At 26.5% G+C, this 19,079-nt stretch overlaps 1 protein-coding gene across 4 annotated transcripts; it reads left to right on the top strand.

Moving 5' to 3' along the window:
* The first annotated feature begins 133 nt into the window (after nucleotides 1-133).
* On the top strand, nucleotides 134-18,955 carry LOC127067501 (intermembrane lipid transfer protein Vps13). 4 transcript variants are annotated; one of them, XM_051002498.1, is made up of 60 exons: nucleotides 134-912; nucleotides 1,412-1,498; nucleotides 1,593-1,790; nucleotides 1,891-2,123; nucleotides 2,289-2,427; nucleotides 2,528-2,774; nucleotides 2,859-3,093; nucleotides 3,164-3,281; nucleotides 3,457-3,703; nucleotides 3,839-4,093; nucleotides 4,167-4,266; nucleotides 4,377-4,616; nucleotides 4,685-4,865; nucleotides 4,947-5,035; nucleotides 5,145-5,274; nucleotides 5,347-5,579; nucleotides 5,659-5,796; nucleotides 5,875-6,025; nucleotides 6,142-6,359; nucleotides 6,445-6,597; nucleotides 6,681-6,815; nucleotides 6,923-7,095; nucleotides 7,166-7,464; nucleotides 7,539-7,678; nucleotides 7,801-8,089; nucleotides 8,191-8,465; nucleotides 8,570-8,692; nucleotides 8,798-8,900; nucleotides 8,984-9,130; nucleotides 9,220-9,416; nucleotides 9,498-9,635; nucleotides 9,714-9,833; nucleotides 9,912-10,091; nucleotides 10,176-10,352; nucleotides 10,439-10,600; nucleotides 10,734-10,897; nucleotides 10,975-11,095; nucleotides 11,375-11,551; nucleotides 12,121-12,345; nucleotides 12,407-12,622; nucleotides 13,198-13,239; nucleotides 13,626-13,691; nucleotides 14,265-14,468; nucleotides 14,562-14,699; nucleotides 14,785-14,931; nucleotides 15,015-15,163; nucleotides 15,284-15,395; nucleotides 15,486-15,730; nucleotides 15,817-15,979; nucleotides 16,068-16,284; nucleotides 16,360-16,535; nucleotides 16,617-16,736; nucleotides 16,825-16,946; nucleotides 17,016-17,329; nucleotides 17,414-17,535; nucleotides 17,615-17,784; nucleotides 17,860-17,974; nucleotides 18,057-18,188; nucleotides 18,251-18,415; nucleotides 18,497-18,955. In XM_051002498.1, exons 1-60 carry the CDS (start codon nucleotides 813-815, stop codon nucleotides 18,557-18,559), a joined length of 10,035 nt encoding a protein of 3,344 aa, XP_050858455.1. In that variant the 5' UTR covers nucleotides 134-812; the 3' UTR covers nucleotides 18,560-18,955. The 4 variants fall into 4 exon arrangements, with proteins under 4 accessions (XP_050858455.1, XP_050858459.1, XP_050858456.1 ...); XM_051002502.1 differs by lacking the exon at nucleotides 11,375-11,551; XM_051002499.1 differs by lacking the exon at nucleotides 13,626-13,691.
* Nucleotides 18,956-19,079: the final 124 nt, after the last annotated feature.

The following is a 19,079-nucleotide window of genomic DNA, read 5'->3' as shown; positions in this document are numbered from 1 at the left end:
TGTTTTAAATAATATATGTACATATAAACTTATATTAAATAAAAACTGATATGTATGTCATATTAATAGAAAATAAGGCTATAAGGCTATGAAAAAGCATAAGCTATACATATATACAAAGCTATGTAATATTTAGACAAACACATTAAGTAGTATAGTTTAGATACTTACTAATTCATACATTGTATTATTTCAATTACTGTCAGACTAATTAATTGTGTTTTATTTTGATTACATATTTTTTAGTGACATGAAATCAATTTTACTGAGGATATTACGTTTTTCAAATGTATATAGTGTGCTATTTAGTTTTTTACATTTAAAAAATTACGATATAGGTTAAAAAAATTATGAATTTTTTTTATGGAACGTATGAAGAATATGGCATGGAAATTCAATACTATCGAACGTAACTATTAGGATATCCTAGTTCTTATATAATCTAAGTAGTTCGTACCATATTGATAGATGGCTGTAGTGTAGTCGGGAATTGAGCGCCATCTCTATCCTCTGCATGTATTGATGTGACGTCAGTAAAGGAAATTACATCTAACAGTATTCGTCTAGAACAAAACAGAAGGGCGGGAATGGTTTTATTAAATACTTTGTCTATTCTACATGTTGATCGATCTACGGTGTAGGTTTAAGGTTATGACTGCGGTATAGTCGTTTGGTTCACTTTATTATATCTTTGAAGATATTTATATTCGGTATCAATTTATCAGAAGAAAAACGAACGACATGTTAACAAGTGCTTGATAAAGTGTATATATTTTCTTTTTATGTTTGTCATTTGCAAATAAACTGCAAATATGGTTTTTGAATCAATCATAGCAGAACTACTAAATAAAGTTTTGGGAGAGTATATTCAAAATTTGGATTATACGCAGTTAAAACTTAGTCTATGGGGAGGTGAGTATGATTTTATATCGTTAAATACGTCTTTTATCAAATATTATATTGTTGTTTACATTAGATTCTTAAATTGTGAAATTGTAAATTCCGTTAAGAGAGAAAAAAATTGAAAGCCGATATTACACCATATATTATTGCGCCTTTGTTTATGCAATATCTGAATGTAGGAAACATATTAAATATAATACACGAATGTGACATCAGCTTCTATTTCTGATATCATTCTACGTAATTCTTATCACACGTTATATCGGCATACTTTTTACCTAGCCTATAAAAATTCGAATTAATTGAAATAACCTATTGATCTGATGATATTAATAAAATTTTCAGTAAAGCAGTCATTTTCACGTTCTTCCTCTCTACTGTCATTTAATTTATTTATAATTTATAAAAATTATTATTTAAATATTATAAAATTATGTGATTTTATATTAATTAATATTTTTATGTATTATAGAATATAACGTCATTAAATAAATGTTCGTTATTTCAGGCGATGTAGTATTAACAGATTTATTAATAAAAGAAACAGCATTAGATGTATTGGATTTACCTATAAGATTAGAATATGGTCGATTAGGTTTGTAAATGTATTAACATTTTATGTCAAGATATATTATATATAAAAGAGGAACTGAATTTTTATAAATAAACAATATTTATAATATATTTAGGTAAATTAATATTAAAAATTCCATATAAAGATATATGGAATGCTCAAGTTGATGCGATAGTTGAAGAATTATTTGTACTTGTTGTACCTTCAAGCCAAGTTGTTTATGATCCTGAAAAAGAAGCAAAGCAACAATTAGAAGCCAAAAAGGCTGAGCTTGCAAGAATAGAGAAAAGCAAACAATTAGCAGAGACTAAACGTAAATTTTAAGATAATTTTATAATACATTTTTTTTAAATATTAGAAAAAGAGAATGATGAATTTAAGTATAATAAATGTTATATTTATTTTATTCATAGCACAAGAAAAACTAGATGATTCAATGGTTGAAAAATTAATTGCTCGTATGATAAAAAATATACATGTTGAAATAAAGAGAATTCATGTGCGTTATGAAGACCATATTACATTTAAGGATCATCCATTTTCATTTGGATTTACATTAAATACATTTGTCTTAGAAAGCTGTACAGATAATTGGAGTACAACTGACAGCATGAAAGATATGTATGCAATTCCACAAATTTATAAGGTAAATGATATAATTGATAAATATTTTTTAGATAAGAATGGTAATTTTTTAACTAATCAAGCTAAATATTATTTATGTAGGTATAATCATATGAATTAATGTGATTTATTTTTAATTATTTATAAGGTCATTATTATTTACTTTCATTTGTTAATACTTTTATAGCTATGTACACTGGATGGCCTGGCTGTATATCTTAATACTGGTGTAGAACAATTTAGTAAAAATCTACCTTCTATGTTTTCAAAACTGTTTTCTGATGGTATTGCAACAATGGATTATACTCCTATTGATTATTTATATTGTAAGTTATATTCTATTGCATTATATAGATATCTCCTTTTTTTAATCAATTACAAATATATAAATAAATAATTATTATGCTTCTTTTTAACAAATTATAGTACTGGGTCCAATAAATGTTAATGCAAAATTAAAGCTTAATCCAAAGCCTGAAGCAGATGGCAGTAATTATACCATTCCAAAAGTATGGCTCAATTTGGAAATGCTTAAATTACGAATAGCATTGACAAAACATCAATACCAAACTTTAGTACAGTTAGGAGAAGGTTTGGATCAAGCTCAAAAGGCTGCTCCATATAGAAAATATAGACCAAATGTAAAATCATATAGGGGCCATTATAAAGAATGGTAAATTAGTAAAAATTATTCTGGAGATTTATTTATATTAATATATAAAATAGTATACTCTATTACTTATTTTATTATTAATAGGTGGAAATTTGCATATACTTGTATATTAGAAGAAACTGTAAGAAGAAAGCAGAGAAATTGGGATTGGAATCATATGAAAGCACATAGAGATATGTGCCGCGAATATGCACAAGTGTATCAAACGAAATTAACAACTAAGAAAGTAGTAAAAGATATTGAAGAACGTCTTGCGAATTATGAAAAGAAGTTAGATCTTTTCAATTTAGTTATAATCAGACAACAAATTGAAATGGAAGTAAGTATTATGTTTATTATTAACTGGATGTATATTGAATTATTTTTAATAGCTTATTATTTTTTCATAGGTCGAAAGATTAGCAGAGAAAGAAAAGACTCTTAAAGCGAAAAGAGGATGGTTTGGTTTTTTGTGGGGTTCTCCTCAAACAGAAGAAACTCAAGATTTGAATTCTGCTGCAGCTATTAGTAATTGTTTTTATTTTTTATTTCTCTTTTAAGAAACATTGTGAAAACTCTTGTTTCACAAGGATTTATTTGTTTGTTATTACAATTTTATAGATGAGATGTTGTATAAAATTTTTTATACAAGATAATATGATGCAAGTAACTTAAAATTCATACAATTTTTTAATTATTTTAGTGCGTAAATTCGAAGAAGCCATGACACCACAAGAAAAGGAAAAATTGTATCGTGCAATTGATTACCAAGAGAACATTACACCAGCTCATTATCCCGAAACTTATGAAATGATTGATACTAATTTCTTCTTACATGGACTTCAGTTACTTCTTTTAGATACAGATAAAGAATATCCAAGTATCTTGGATTTACAATTAAATAGTGTTCAAGCTGGTTTTAAATCACGACCTTCTGCTAATGCTATTTCGTAAGTTTCTTAAGAAAATATATACAGTATATATGATATCCGAAATGATACTCTTATTTTTAATAATAGAAGAATCTAGAAAGATTATTGCATTTTTGCTTTCAAAGTAATAAATAGTATTATTTTTTTTCACAGAATAACAACATCAATTAGTGATATGAAACTTTTTGGAGTGAAACAAAATGATTATATTCCTTCACTTTTTAATTCTGAAGTTTTTAATTCAGATAATGTTTTACTATCTATTTCTTATGAAAAGAATCCTCTTGACAAATTATGTGGTGATCGTATTATTGTAAAATCAAAATCCGTGGATATTATCTATGATGCTCAAACAATTATAGAATTAGTTAAATTGTTTAAAGTTCCAAATTCCTCAGCTTTAAATCAGTAAGTTATATCTTCTTTATATGAATTCTTTGATAACAGTATTTTACATATTAAAATTTTATTTTTTTTATAGAATTCAAGCAGCTGCTGCAGAACAATTAGAAGGCTTAAAAGAAATGTCTGCTTTAGGTTTAGAGTATGCTATTGAAAAACATTCAGTATTAGATATTCAGGTATGATATTTTATACATATATATTCTTAAATATAAATTAGAAAAAAAAAGATATCCTTAAATGAGACATAAGTAAAAATGGAAATTATTCGATATTTTTCTACATACAGGTAGACATGCAAGCATCTCAATTAATTATACCACATGGTGGATTATATGATAGTACTAAATCATTATTTATAATAAATTTGGGTAGTTTGAAGATGCATTCTCTTGAAAAGCCCAAAAATAATAAATCTAAAGCAACTGTTAAACAGCTTGCTAGTATGGGTAAAAGTGAAGAAGATATTTTATTACACTTAAGAGAATATAGTTATGACAAATTTGCTCTGAATATAGTTAATTTTCAGGTACGTTTTTTTACTTTGCTTTTGTAATATAAGGTATTTAAAAATGTTATATTTTCTTATATTTATAGATTCTTGTTTCATTGGGAAATGAAAATTGGAGAGAAGCTTTAATGAAAGATAGTCCAATGACATTATTGTGTCCAACTACGTTAGAAATTCAATTTCACAAATGTTTAATAACAGATGATCCTTTATTACCTAAAATGAGATTAGTAGGACAATTACCATCTCTTGCTATTAATGTAACAGGTTATTACGATAATATATTTTCCAATACTTATATCAGTTTATTTTTTTGACAAATCTAAAAATAGAAAATTTGTATTGCAGATGTACTTTTATTAGAAGTTTTTAATATTGCTCAAAGCATCCCACTCCCTGAGGAAGAAACTTCTACACAACTTACAAAGTCATCACTTGTAAGAAATTTGAGAAAACTAATATAGTTTTCCTCTCTCTCAATATTACTACTATATTGTATTATAAGTTCTTTTCCTTCATTTTTCTTTTTCTTCTTTTTTTTTTTAGAGCAAATCCGTTTCCCAATTATCTCTATTTAAGGAATTGACTACAATTTCTTCAGCCAATGATAAAAAGAAGCAGGAAGATAAACCACTTAAACAGACAACTGATTTAGAAATGAAGTTCGTAATGAAAGGTAGTCATTTTCTGATATAGATAATTATTATATCTATCTCAACAATATATATAATATTTATATATTTGCCAGAATTCACTTTATCAATTTCCAAACAAAGAGATGAAATAGTCATGTCATTTGTAAGATTTGAAATCTTACAATTAGAAGTTGAAATGTTGCAACGTTCTTACGATCAAGAAATATTATTGAAACTAGGCGGTACTCAAATGAAGCAACATCGTAATAATGAAGAAATTTTTATGATAAATACTCCCATGTCAACTGGAAAAGACGAGTATCTTATTATAGTGCAGTATGTTAATGTAAGTGTATTCTTATATTTTACTAAGATTAAAATTCGTAAATATTATATGATTATTATATCATTTTTTATTGTTATAGGTGAATAAACGATCACCAGAGTTTATCACGCGACATGAATCGGTCATAAAATTGTTACAACTAGAATTTACTACATTAGAAGTAGTACTTCATCAGGAAGCTCTTATTGATTTTTTAAAATTTGTGACATATATACAGGTAATATGAAACATAAAAAAATAAATGTAACACATATAATTTGTAACTTAAATAATTTTTTTTTTTTTTCATTGTTAGGATAAGATACAGGCTATGTCTGCTTTAAAAGAAACAGTGCAAGAAGATATAATACCATCTCGGCCAACTCATTTATCTTTCATTCAAGAAGAAACTTCTACATTTGTCAGAGATCAAATCCAGAAGCAGAAACTTAAACCTTCAAAATTACGTATGCATTCTTCTATTTACTTAATTTTTTCTTACAACTGTGTGGTCATCAAAATTTAATCTTGAAACAGTCCAAACTGAATTATTGTTTTTAGAAATTATATTATTTGTGTGCAGGACGTAAAAGAGAAATAGTCGAGTTTATAGATTTAAAAGTAAAAGCTAAAGTTGGCACTATAAGTATAAAAATGACCAGTGATGTAAGAGACATCAGTGCTTTTTTTATAGAAGGCATTATTGCTGGTTTTATAATGAAGGCTTCTTATTCACAAGCAAATATTAATCTTACCTCCATTAATATCAAAGATCTTAACACTACATCAATTTATAAAAATGTAAGATTACAAGTATAATATTTTACACAATTTAAAAAAAAATAGATTTTTGTAAATATAAATTCTGTTTTTATTAATTCTATAGATTATATCAGTAGAAGGTGAAGAGTCTTTAAAAATTGAAGCAGTAATATATAATATTGAACCACATGAGCAAGATAAAAACAATATGTCTATTAAAGTTATTATGGGCTGCCACCGTATTATATTTTTAAATGTCTTTGTTACAAGTGTTATGGTAAGAGGCAGAGAGTTTTAATTTTTTATAATGATAATAATATCTATATAAAAATATATATAAACTTATCTTTATATTTTTAGAATTTTCTTAATAATTTCCAAGCAACACAACAAGCAATTAAAGAAGCATCTGCAGCAGCTGCAGAAGCAGCAAAAACTAATATTAAGGATGTTCAAGAAAGTGCAACGCGAGTAGAATTAAACGTAAAAATTAAGGTATATATGTTGATAAAAAGTATACAAATAATACGAATTCCTTCTTCAAGTATACTTATGCAATACTATGCAATATATATATATATATTTATATTGTATCATTGTAGGCTCCTCTTATATATGTGCCTAGAAATTCAAAAAGCGAACATTGTTTAATGTTAGATATGGGTAACCTTACAATTTGTAATATTTTTAAAAAACTAGAAGTCGAAACAGTATCTGGAGAATATCCTATAGTTGATGAGATGAAGATTGAATTACAAAATTTAAAACTCTTAAGGTATAATTCATTAAATAAAGTTTATATCTTTTAAATGTTTATATATTTTTTATGTTTTATTTTTTGTTAGAATAAGACTAAACAAAATTGAATTTACGATTGAGAACCAAGTTCTATTACTAGAACCAGTTAGTTTTACACTATTGATGAAACGCAATTTGTCAACTGCATGGTTTACTTCTATACCAGATATTGATATGTTCGGTCGATTGAACAAAATTAATTTATTATTAAGTCAAGAAGACTATGCAACCATAATGAAAGTTTTAGAAGAAAATTTAGGAGAATCAATAGAAGAGTCTAAACCTACACAAACTTCGGGATATAGCGATAAAAAGTGTTTATCAGATCAGAATAAGCGAAAAATAAGTAAGTGCATATAATAAATGTCTTAACTGTGTTATTTCTTGTATATTTATATTTTAATTGATTTGAATTCACAGTAGAACCAACTAAAGTGGACGTTATTACTGAAGAGGAAGGTACAGTTTTTCAAGAGCAAAAACATGTACATACGTTTATTAAATTTGAATTTATTATGGATAGCCTCGTTATTAGTTTGTTTACAGGAGGCTCCAAAATGGTAAAGTTATATATTTGCAGAATTATTACAGAACTAATATGATATTTATTATATTGATATTAAATTTATTGTAGTGATAAATTTTCTTTTTTCAAATATTATAGGATTATGTTTTATTACAGTTACAGACTCAAACGTCACCTCTACATCTTCCAGAAAATGGTTTGGCAAAGTTTTCCTTAACACATTTTGCAGTTAAAGGACGAATATTCGTTGGTGATTTATTAGTAACTTCTATCCTTCTTATGAATTGTACTTTGGACGATATTCGGCCTAGTAGAGAAAGTACTTTGACAAGACTGATGGAAAGGACAACAAGCTTATCATCTGCACATGATACGGAAAAAGATGCAAAGACTGTGAGGAGTATGTTGGATGTAACAATTAGACGAGGCCCTAATGACATATTTGGTAAATATTACACAGTCATACACACAATACACTATGCTGTATATAGTTGGAATGTATATTATATTTTTGATATTTAATATCTTTTATATATAAATTTGCAGTTGATGTTAGAGTGTTCTCATTCAGCATTATTGTATCACTTGATTACCTAATGAAGATAAAAGATTTTTTTAATATTGTACCTTCTACATCAACTAAGAATACATCTCAATCTTCACAAAAGGGTTATAATGATGTAGTGATTAAGAAACGATCACCTCAAACTTCAGGAAATCAAACTAACCAAATGTTAACTGTGAATTTACATGTAGAAAAGCCAGATATTATTCTTCTTGAAGATATGGATGATATAAATTCAAACTGCATATTATTAAATGTTTGTACCATAAATTTAATCTCTATCTACTTAGTATTATAAATAAATAAATATATATATATTTATTTATTTATTGTTATTATATTAAGATTTTATTCTTATAGACTGAGCTACTTTTAAAAATGCGCATAATGGGTGAACATCAAGTTATAACAGGTTCTGTTAAAGATCTTTCTCTTTTAACTGGTATATATAATCCTGCTAAAAGGGCTGATTGGATATATCAGGTATGAGATAATTATATAATTATGATCTTTTATTACATCATTTTATCATTTGCAATCTGAAATTTATTAATAAAACACATATTTTTTATTTCATCTATGTAAAAGGTTTTAAGACCATGTAGTATTAGTGTAGCAGGTTCTACACCTGAAGGAAAAGGTCTTCACATAGATGTATCTTGTACAGATATTTATATTTCTGTCTCACCAGGTATGTATACACACACATATATGTCTAACATTATATTTATGCTATTAGTAATTATCCATTATTAAATAAAAAATATTTTATAGGTGTAATTGAGATTTTGAACAATGTCATTCATACTGTAACTAAAACGGAAGAGGAAGATAAAGAAGTGGTAAAGCCTGAACCTAATTATGAAGGACTTTGGCAAATTACTCCATATAAAGAACAAAATTATTGGTTTTTGAAACCAGGTTTAGTGCATTCCATATTTTTTATTTAAAACGAACAATTTCTTATATATCGAAACATTCTAATACATTTCTAATGTTTGTTCATATAGAGATTGGGACGGAGGTATTAGAACTTTTTTCTTATCCCGATTACGATGATAATGCGGTTTATAAACCTGAATTAGCTATAATTTCTGCACCAACAATTTTGTTAACATTGGAAGCAGGCGTTGGCAATAAAACGTTACCAATGCTTCTGACGAATATTGGATTTCAAAGCAATGTCAATGATTGGAGTACTAAATCTGTATGATTATATATATATATATGTATATCTATATAAATTTAACAAATACATTTTTATTATAATATAATTTATATTTTGTAGATGTCCTTGGAATGTACAATTTCTCTTATAATAGCATATTATAATAGTCGTTTAGCTTTATGGGAACCATTGATAGAACCAAAGGAAGGAATACAAAATGGAAAACGTACTTCAACTTCTTGGGAATTGAAAACAAAAGTAAATTCACTAATAATTTAATATTTTTAGGTTTGATTTTTTTTTTTTTTAATACCTTTTAATTTTATTTATTATTAGGTACAATTTAATGATTTAGAAGTGAGCTCTAGAGGAGCTAGTGCAATCAGTCCAAGTGTAGAAAGTGAACCAGAAGATTTACATCAAATTGCTAAAATGTCCATTGACATAACATCTTCTGTAAGATAATTGATTATAATAGTCTTTAAAAGAGTAAAATATATCAATCTAACGATTTTATTTTATTTCTAAATATAGGAAAATCTAGAAATTACTGTGACCAAAACTTGTCTGGATGTATTAAAACAATTAGGTAATGCATTCTCTTCTGCTATCGAACCTGGTAGAAAAATGGCCACTCAAAAATTAGCACCATATGTATTGAGAAATGAAACTGGCTTGGCAATGACATTAAACTTAGAGCTTAGTCATTTTAAGGTAGAAGTACTATAATATGAATTGCTACGTCTATATTCTTATATAATATAGCAATTTATATAGATGAAATATATTAATTTTTAGATATTTGACAGTGGTTCAAGGTCAACTAATAAAACAGATTTGTATACCGAAGTAATTCTCGAATCTGGAGCGTCCATAGAACTCGTACCAAAGTTTACCAAAGTAGAAACGCACCTTCTTGAACAATTAAAAGCTGATTCTATTAAAGACAGTGGAGACAATAAATTTGTTGTTTCGGTAATGCAAATAATTTTTAAATATTCATTAAATAATGTATATATGTAATGCATATTCCTATAAAAATACATTAACGTATTTTTTAGTTCAAAGAAATTTGTGATAAATTGACAATACCAGTTCTTCGAGCAGATAAAAGATTCTTCTCGTTGAAATATCGTAAAGATAATTCAGAGGAATGGGGTATTGTTTCTGATGTTGTTGTTGATGAAGGAAGCACTATTGTTACACTTAGAAGTATCCTTCAGGTAAATATTTTTTGGTATGATTATATTTTTACTAAGTAATACATTTATACTATTAGGTCATTTAGTATTAGAAAATTATGATTAAAAACAGTAGCTTTGTTTTTTCTTTTTTAATATATGATAATTATTATAGGTACATAATCATTTCACCGAACCTATATCTGTATATTATATGACGAAACGAGGAAACGAAGTTGAATGTGTGGGCACAGTAGCTCCTGATGATCGATTGAATCTTCCATTGGATGCTGTATATACACCAACAAATATTTATTGGTTGTTCTTTAGTGTTAATGGGTTAGTTCATTTTGCATAATCTGTACTTACAGTATCACTTTCCTATTATTAGATTTAAATTTAATCCATTATTGCAGTTACATGGTTTCAATAGAACCATTTGTTTGGAAAGACCTTCAAAAAAATGTTTCCATGACAAAACTGCTAAAGTGTGAAGCAAGATCAAAACAAGAAATAATAGAACCGTTTTATATACAGGTAATTATGCCAATCTATATATTTTTTTTATTTTTTATGGTTTTTTTTTTAATTACACTTTTGAGAAACTTTCCTTTTTTCTGTAAATAATTTCTTACAATAGCTACAGTTAATATCTATATTATACTGTATTATTGTGACAATAATATTACTATAAATATAATTGTGGAATACGCGATGAATTAGATAATATTATATTGTACAATTATTTCTAACTTTATTGAGAATTTTGTTGGAATGCTTCGTATGCCTGTACAAGAAGCGATTTTTTACTTTTAGATGTTTTTCGTGATGATTGTGGTTGGTAGTATTCTCTATAATAACAACACAGTCAGTTTATTCTTAAATGCTATCGACTGGCAATACAAATTGTGTCATTTTATTGATCACGTGAAACGTTTCTGCTTGAATTGTTTTAATTCAGAGCACCCAAAATATGTGGAAACACCTATTCAGGTACTATCATATTCTTCAGTTAATATGTTGCAATCTTGTATATTAGTGATGATTTTATGGAGAATAAGAAGTGTACCTGCATTGTTCTGTTAGTTAGATCGTTTGTTATTAACTGTGAATGTAGAGATTAATATTTTTTATAAATGTATATTTTTTAACTAGAAATACTTGCATCATTTTTCCTGTTACTGAGAATATGATTAGTAAAGAGATGAATATTATTTATGTACAAATGATAAGGTAAAAGCTAGTTTTTTGGTGAGTGCCATTTTCAAAAATCACACTGAAAATGAAATTGGATATACTATATATATCCCTGACATATATATCCCTGACATATATATCCCTTAACACACACCCACCCACCCACCCATCCACACAAATATTTAAAAATTATTGTAAAACTATCATTTAATTTTATTATTTTTATATCAGCTGCTTGTAAAACTATGATTTAAATCAATTATTTTTTTGCATGATTCTTATGTCTAGTTAGTATTGTTATATAAAGTATTATAAATATACTAGGTTGTTTATAAAAGTATATTATATTATATTAATATTTACAGGTTGTAGGAGAAATAGAGCAAGTTTATTTTGAAAATACTAGTCGCCACACAATGGCAAGCACTATTTATAATGTGCATTTATATCCATCTGTATATCTAAAAAATTTTTTGCCTATTGACATTATTATTTGTCTTCCTGGAATTATCGAAGAAAAACTTTTGGAAGCTAGTGCTACTTTACAGATTCCAACAATCGACTATACAAAGTCAAATATTGTTATTAAGGTAAAGATCTTATTAATATTATTATAGACATAATAAATGATACAATTGTTTAATTTTGTAGCTACCAAATTATTTAGAGAAAAATTGGTCATGTAAAGGTGAAATAATAGCAAATCCACCGGAGTTTTCAGTCTGGTCTTTTGAATCCTTTGATAGTTCACAAAAAGTTATTATGGATTTAGGAATGCATACATCATATAAACATGGTTCCATTATAATGGCTCTCTATTGTCCTTTCTGGATGTTAAATAAAACTGGATTAATGTTATCTTATAGGGTAAGTGTAAAAATATTTTGTCTTTTAATAAATATTGTATCGTTTATGTATATATTTGTTATATATAATTTTTTTTATATAATCCTTTAATTATTTCTGATATAATTCCCTTAAAAAATTTCATACAACAATTCAACCAAGAGAGTAAATATCTTGTAGTAATAAGATTCCTTAAAAAATATATTTATATAAATTTTTTTATTAATCTTTAAATTGAAGCAAATTCACTAACTATGCTTGCTGGCTTTCTTACTTTTAGTTCTTTTTTTTTTTATGTAAAAATACATATTAGCATAAGTTTAAATTACATTTTACAGGTTTTTTATTTTTATGTAATAATTTATATAATATAATGTATTGAATTTATAGGATGTTTCCAAAAGGATAATGATATTTCTCAAATATTGGAGTGTAAAATTGCTGAAGAAAAATGTCTTGCATGATTCTTTGAATTAATATTTAAATTTATATTTATACCTTTATTTAAACTTAATGTATTTGTTCATAATATTTTATCATGTAGGTGTCTCTTTAAATTCATTTTACGACATTGAACTCAAACTATTATTTTACAGAAGTCAAGTAAGGGTGGTAAAGAACACTCAAGCCCAGTTAAGGTAGAGCTTTATTACTATTGCACTTTAACTTCATGCTTTTTATAGGACTATTTTTGTGAGCTTGTAAAATATTATTTTAAAAGCTTGTAAAATCTTTGTTAAAGTATTTATCAGTAGAAACTTTTCAACATATACATTTGATATGAAGTATTAGTTTAGTGCTACATATATTAGTAATTTTTTTAAAAACAAAGCAAACACTAAAAAAATTATAGTAATATTATTAAATTAATAAAAGTAGTAATGTGTTTCTCACATTTATATAATGATTTTACTTAAATTTAAAAGTGAAAATATATAATTATTCTTTATAAAGTAATAATACGAAAAAAGCACGCTTTACATATTTGTTTTTATCGATATATATATATGAAGATATATTTCAGAAACTCGTTTCTGCTATGAAACCTCATCATCCACGTGCACAGTATAGGAAGAGGAAAGCACGTTCGGTGATATTTTCATTTCAAAATTTATTTAAATTTGTTTAAATAACATTTAATTGCACTAATATTTATAAATTCAAAATTATAGTATTATATATACGAAACTGCAGTACTAATGATATTTACTAATGATATTTCTTGCCAATATAGAAGTTGTTCTAACATCTATATATGCACAGCTTGTGAAGCTGATATGTATATACATACACATACACATACATATATACATGCATACATACATAGACAAGCTATTTATATTCTATTTCTTCTATAAGTCTATTTAGTTTTTCTATTTCCTTGTATTTATTAATATGTTTTGGATATTTAAAAGAACACATATGCATAGATAAAATATAATGTGTTATATATGTTTTGGTATATTATGAGTATATATGTTTAGTATACTCATGTATAGTCTGCAGCAATGTTTGGTACTATATATGCATGAGCAACTAAATAGGAGCATCATTGGAAAAATACTTGTGTTTTTATATATTTATTGTAATTTTAATTTTATTGCTTATGTAAATGAAAGCATTATTATGAAGAAAACTATAGCAGTCTTTTCTTTCGTTTCAGAGTGGAGAAGATTATTTAAATATTTTATATCACCCAGAACATTTTAAAGGACCAATATTATTTTCATTCCGGTCAAAAGTCTTTTTTGGCAAAAAGAAAGCAATGGTGAGGGTAGAAGATGGAGAATGGTCTGAAAAGTTTTCAATTGATGTTGCAGGAAGTGAGGGAGTAGTTGCATGCAAATACAATGGAATGATATATCAGGTATATTGTTCATTCATTACAAAATTGTGTTGTGTGTTACCTGTATTATATAATTTCGTATACGTATTTTTATAATAAATTTTTATATTTTAGATTGGTGTACATAATCAACTGACATATAATTCTTTGACAAAGCAAATTACATTTACACCTTATTATGTTCTTATTAATAATAGTGATTTTATAATTGAGTGTCAAGAAGGTGATAGACCTGCTGATCCACTTATCATAGTATGTTAAAAAGAAAAAAAATTATTTTTAAGTAAAATATATTTATATAACATATATATTATTTTATATATATTATAATACATAGGTTTCACCTGGAGAATGTTCTGCTTTTTGGCCTCGTTCAGAACAAGAAGTGAAAACTTTGAAAGCAAAGGCTGCAGGATATCGTGAAAAAACAGCAGCTTTTATTTATACTGATAGCCATACTACGTTGTTGAAGCTAGATAACAAGGTTCATATTTATTATTGTGTAAAATAATTTATTGATAATTAAAATATTGAACAATAATTTTATAATTATATTTTATTAATTAGTACGGCGGTATTAATGTTGATATACAAATCAATGAAGGTGGGATATATATTTCAATGACAGGTTACAATCCTGGCAATGCTCCAGCTCTTATTATAAATCACACTCATCATTTAATCAATTTTTGGGAAAAAGGATCTATAAATGTAAAGTGCGTATAAAATTCGTTTAGAGACACATTTTTTATAACCGACATATTAAATAAATAAATATTAAATATATGTGTCACTAATTTATAAGAACATTTATGGAACATTTATATTTCTTATAGATCTATTGCATCATTTAACAAAATGTTTTACACCTGGGAAAATCCTGCTGGTCCAAGAAAATTAATGTGGGAAGATTATAACAACAAAGAAATAGAAGATGATCTAAGAAAAGTAAATTAAATTATTCTATTAAAGATTTAGCAAATTATTAGAATTTCTAAATTATTTCTAAGTAATCATTCTTTTGATCCCACTTTTTAGGATACTTTGGGTGCATTTAAAATACTTATTTCGAATACAGAAGAGGAAATATATTATGTATCATTTCTTAATGGTACACAAAGAGTACTTCTATTTACTACAAATTTGAAGATAGCTGAAGATTGTCAACTGGTAGGCGATTTTGAGCCTACTGAACAAGAAATAACTCTCAATATTCATGGCATAGGATTTTCACTTGTAAATAATGTTACTAAGTCAGAGCTTTTATATATGTGCATAGCTAGGTAAATTCTCTTTGAAGTATATTTATAATATTTTGATATAATTATTGATATATCGTTATATATTGTTACATACTGATATATTACAGCTCTGGTATAATATGGGAAACATGTAAATCTGGTGGAAATAGATGGCGTCATCTCAATACAAGAGAAATTAATATTATTGAAGAGGGATACCAAAAATATATACGTGAATTACAAATTGAGAAAGACCCGGCTCATAGAATATTACTTGAGCCTAAGTTGGAGGTAGAGATTAAAAAATTTAATAATTAGCTTTATTCTATAATATTTTTTTTGCCATAATAGCCAATATTTACGCTGTAATTAATTTTAGGTTGATTACTTAAATATGGAAATGTTAAAACCGCATCGTCGTTACATGCGACGTTCATTCCAAACTGGTTTATGGCTACAATATAAAACATCAATACATCAAGTACAATTACATGCAAAAATTAATAGATTACAGATAGATAATCAACTTTCAGATTGTGTTTTTCCAGTTATTCTAGCACCTGTTCCTCTACCCAAAAGTATCACACAAAGTACAGGTGAGAAGTGTTTTTAGTATTTTTTCTTATTATAATGTTAGATTGTTTATTTCTAAAATTGTATTAACTTTACAGTACCAAAACCATTTGCCGAACTTAGTATGGTAAAACGTCTTTTGGAACATAGTACCGTGCAACAATTTCGTTATTTCAAAGTACTTGTTCAAGAATTTCACATTAAAGTGGATATAGTATTTATAAATGCCATAATGGCCTTTTTGGAGACTAACGTAGCGAATGACGTGGAAGAAGTAAGATTTTATATTGAAATAATTGTTTTATTTATATTCATGATAAATATATATTAAAAAGTTTTTAATTTTTTGTTGTAGAGCGAACTATTTCGTTCAGACATGAAATTGGTACATGAACCACTTATGTATCATGTTAGTCTGATCACAACAGCTGAGCAAAAGAATTTCTTTGACTTATTGCATTTTTCACCTCTTAAGGTAACTGATATTATTTTTTATTTATATTATTATGTGTAAAAATTCTAAACACATTTTTGTGATCATAAAATTATCCTTCCTTTATTAGATACATATTAGTTTTTCCATGACTGGTACTGGAAGTGGATCTTCTGCACTACCTCAAGTATTAAATGTATTATTACAAGGCCTTGGAGTTACTCTAACTGATATAAACGATATCGTATTCAAGTACGTTCTTTTATATCTTAGATTTTTTGACGTGATATAAAAATTAATAAAAAATTAATCATTTTACAGATTAGCATATTTCGAAAGAGATTACACTTTCATGACAAATAAGCAATTAATTTCGGAAGCAACTACGCATTATGTAGGACAAGCTATTAAACAAGCTTATGTTCTTGTGTTAGGTCTTGATGTTATTGGTAATCCATATGGTCTTGTAGTTGGTACAATGAAAGGTATCGAAGATTTATTTTATGAGCCTTTCCAAGGTGCCATACAAGGTCCAGGAGAATTTGCTGAAGGATTATATCTTGGTGTAAGAAGTATGTTAGGTCATACTGTTGGTGGAATGGCAGGAGCTGTATCTAAAATTACAGGAGCTATGGGTACAACAAGATTGCATAACATTCTTTTTTATTTACTAGTTGTATATACATACATTTATAATCGTAATGTTTTTATATGTAAAGGTAAAGGAATAGCTACTTTAACTTTTGACAAAGATTATCAAAGGAAAAGGCAAGAACAATTGAATAAACAGCCAGCAAATTTGCAAGAAGGACTTGCAAGAAGTGGGAAAGGTTTAATAATGGTATGCTTGTGAATTAAGTTGATATTTGACACGAAATACTTTTTTACAACTTGTATATTAAAATTAGTCGTTTATATAGGGAGTTGTAGATGGTGTAACTGGTGTTGTAATGAAACCCATATCCGGTGCTAAAGAAGAAGGCGTTGAAGGATTTTTCAAAGGTTTTGGAAAAGGAGTTGTTGGACTTGTAACTAGACCAACTGCCGGCGTTGTTGACTTTGCTAGTGGATCTTTCGGTGCTGTCAGACGGTAAAACATTTTTTTTTATAGTTTGTAATATTTAATGTCTACAAAAATAGTTTAAAAAATAAAAATATACTTTAGTGCGGCTGAATTAAACGAAGAAGTTAAAAGAGTTCGTCCACCGAGATTCCTACAGCCAGACAGTCTTGTTCGACCTTATATAAGAGATGAAGCAGATGGTAATAAAATTCTGATTGTAAGTAACTCGTAATTTTATGATAATAATATGACACATGAAATGTTATAATTGAAATTTATATATGTATTTTTTCTCATAGGAACTTGAAAAAGGAAAATATGCAAACACAGATATTTATTTCTATCATATATATATAAATAAGGATGTCCTATTGCTTACCGATAAACGTATAGCGTATCTTGAACATAGTGATTTATTCGGTGGTTGGAAGGTATTTCTAGAATCACATTTTTAGAATTTCTCTGTATGCTATAAAATTATTAATTTTTATAGGTCGATTGGACTCATACGTGGCAAGAAATTGAATTACCTAAAGTAGTAGATAAAGGGGTACAGATTTTTATTAAAGATTCTTCAAGAAGGAAGAAACTGGGTAATTTATTTGGTAGTACAGAACAATCCAAAATAATCTTAATAACAGATTACAATATAAAGCAGGTTGGTAACGGAAATTTTTTTTTTTTGCCGTTATACTTAAATAATAAATAATAATTATTTATATACTTAATATTTTTACAGTTACTTTATATAAAAATACGGGAACAGATGAATCAATATGGATTAACAGATGAATTTAAATAAGTTACCAGTACGAAAATCAAAAAGAGAGAGCATGATGTATTGACAAATTACTTATGAAACTTTATGCTTAAGCAAAACTAAGAGTGCCTAAATGCTCAATTTGCATTAAGCTTTGCAACTGAAGTTATATAATTTTCATGCACATTCAACTAATTTTTTTATAAATAATATTTGCAAGACTGACAAATATTAGCTTTTAAATAGCTATAATAAAGAATATAAACCTATGTTGTTTCGAGATAAATATAAAAAAAAAGTTCGCATTCACGATGCATAGAATTTCAATAGATTAAATTTATTTTTATGTTGATATAATTTTTCTTCTTAAGATATATGATTATAGAATATATATAGTAAGTCATAAATTATATATTTTGTCAATATTGATCAAGTACCATTTTATTTTATATTATATAGTATAATATATTATCACTCGAGTTTTACTAATTTTTTAAGAAAGTAATATATACTATATATAATATATCAGTTCGTAATTATTAAGAAACTACTTGCTAACAAG

Source organism: Vespula vulgaris, chromosome 11 (assembly GCF_905475345.1).
Source record: "Vespula vulgaris chromosome 11, iyVesVulg1.1, whole genome shotgun sequence".
NCBI classification, from domain to species: domain Eukaryota; kingdom Metazoa; phylum Arthropoda; class Insecta; order Hymenoptera; family Vespidae; genus Vespula; species Vespula vulgaris.
This window is presented reverse-complemented; position numbering and strand designations above follow the sequence as displayed.

What these genes read in the sequence shown, in the direction of transcription:
- LOC127067501 (XM_051002498.1), top strand. Translation starts at nt 813, where the DNA reads ATGGTTTTTGAATCAATCATAGCAGAACTACTAAATAAAGTTTTGGGA. An exon ending in TCAGAATAAGCGAAAAATAA is followed by an intron (nt 7,465 to 7,538) that starts GTAAGTGCATAT and finishes TTGAATTCACAG; the next exon opens with TAGAACCAACTAAAGTGGAC. An exon ending in ATGATTGGAGTACTAAATCT is followed by an intron (nt 9,417 to 9,497) that starts GTATGATTATAT and finishes TATATTTTGTAG; the next exon opens with ATGTCCTTGGAATGTACAAT.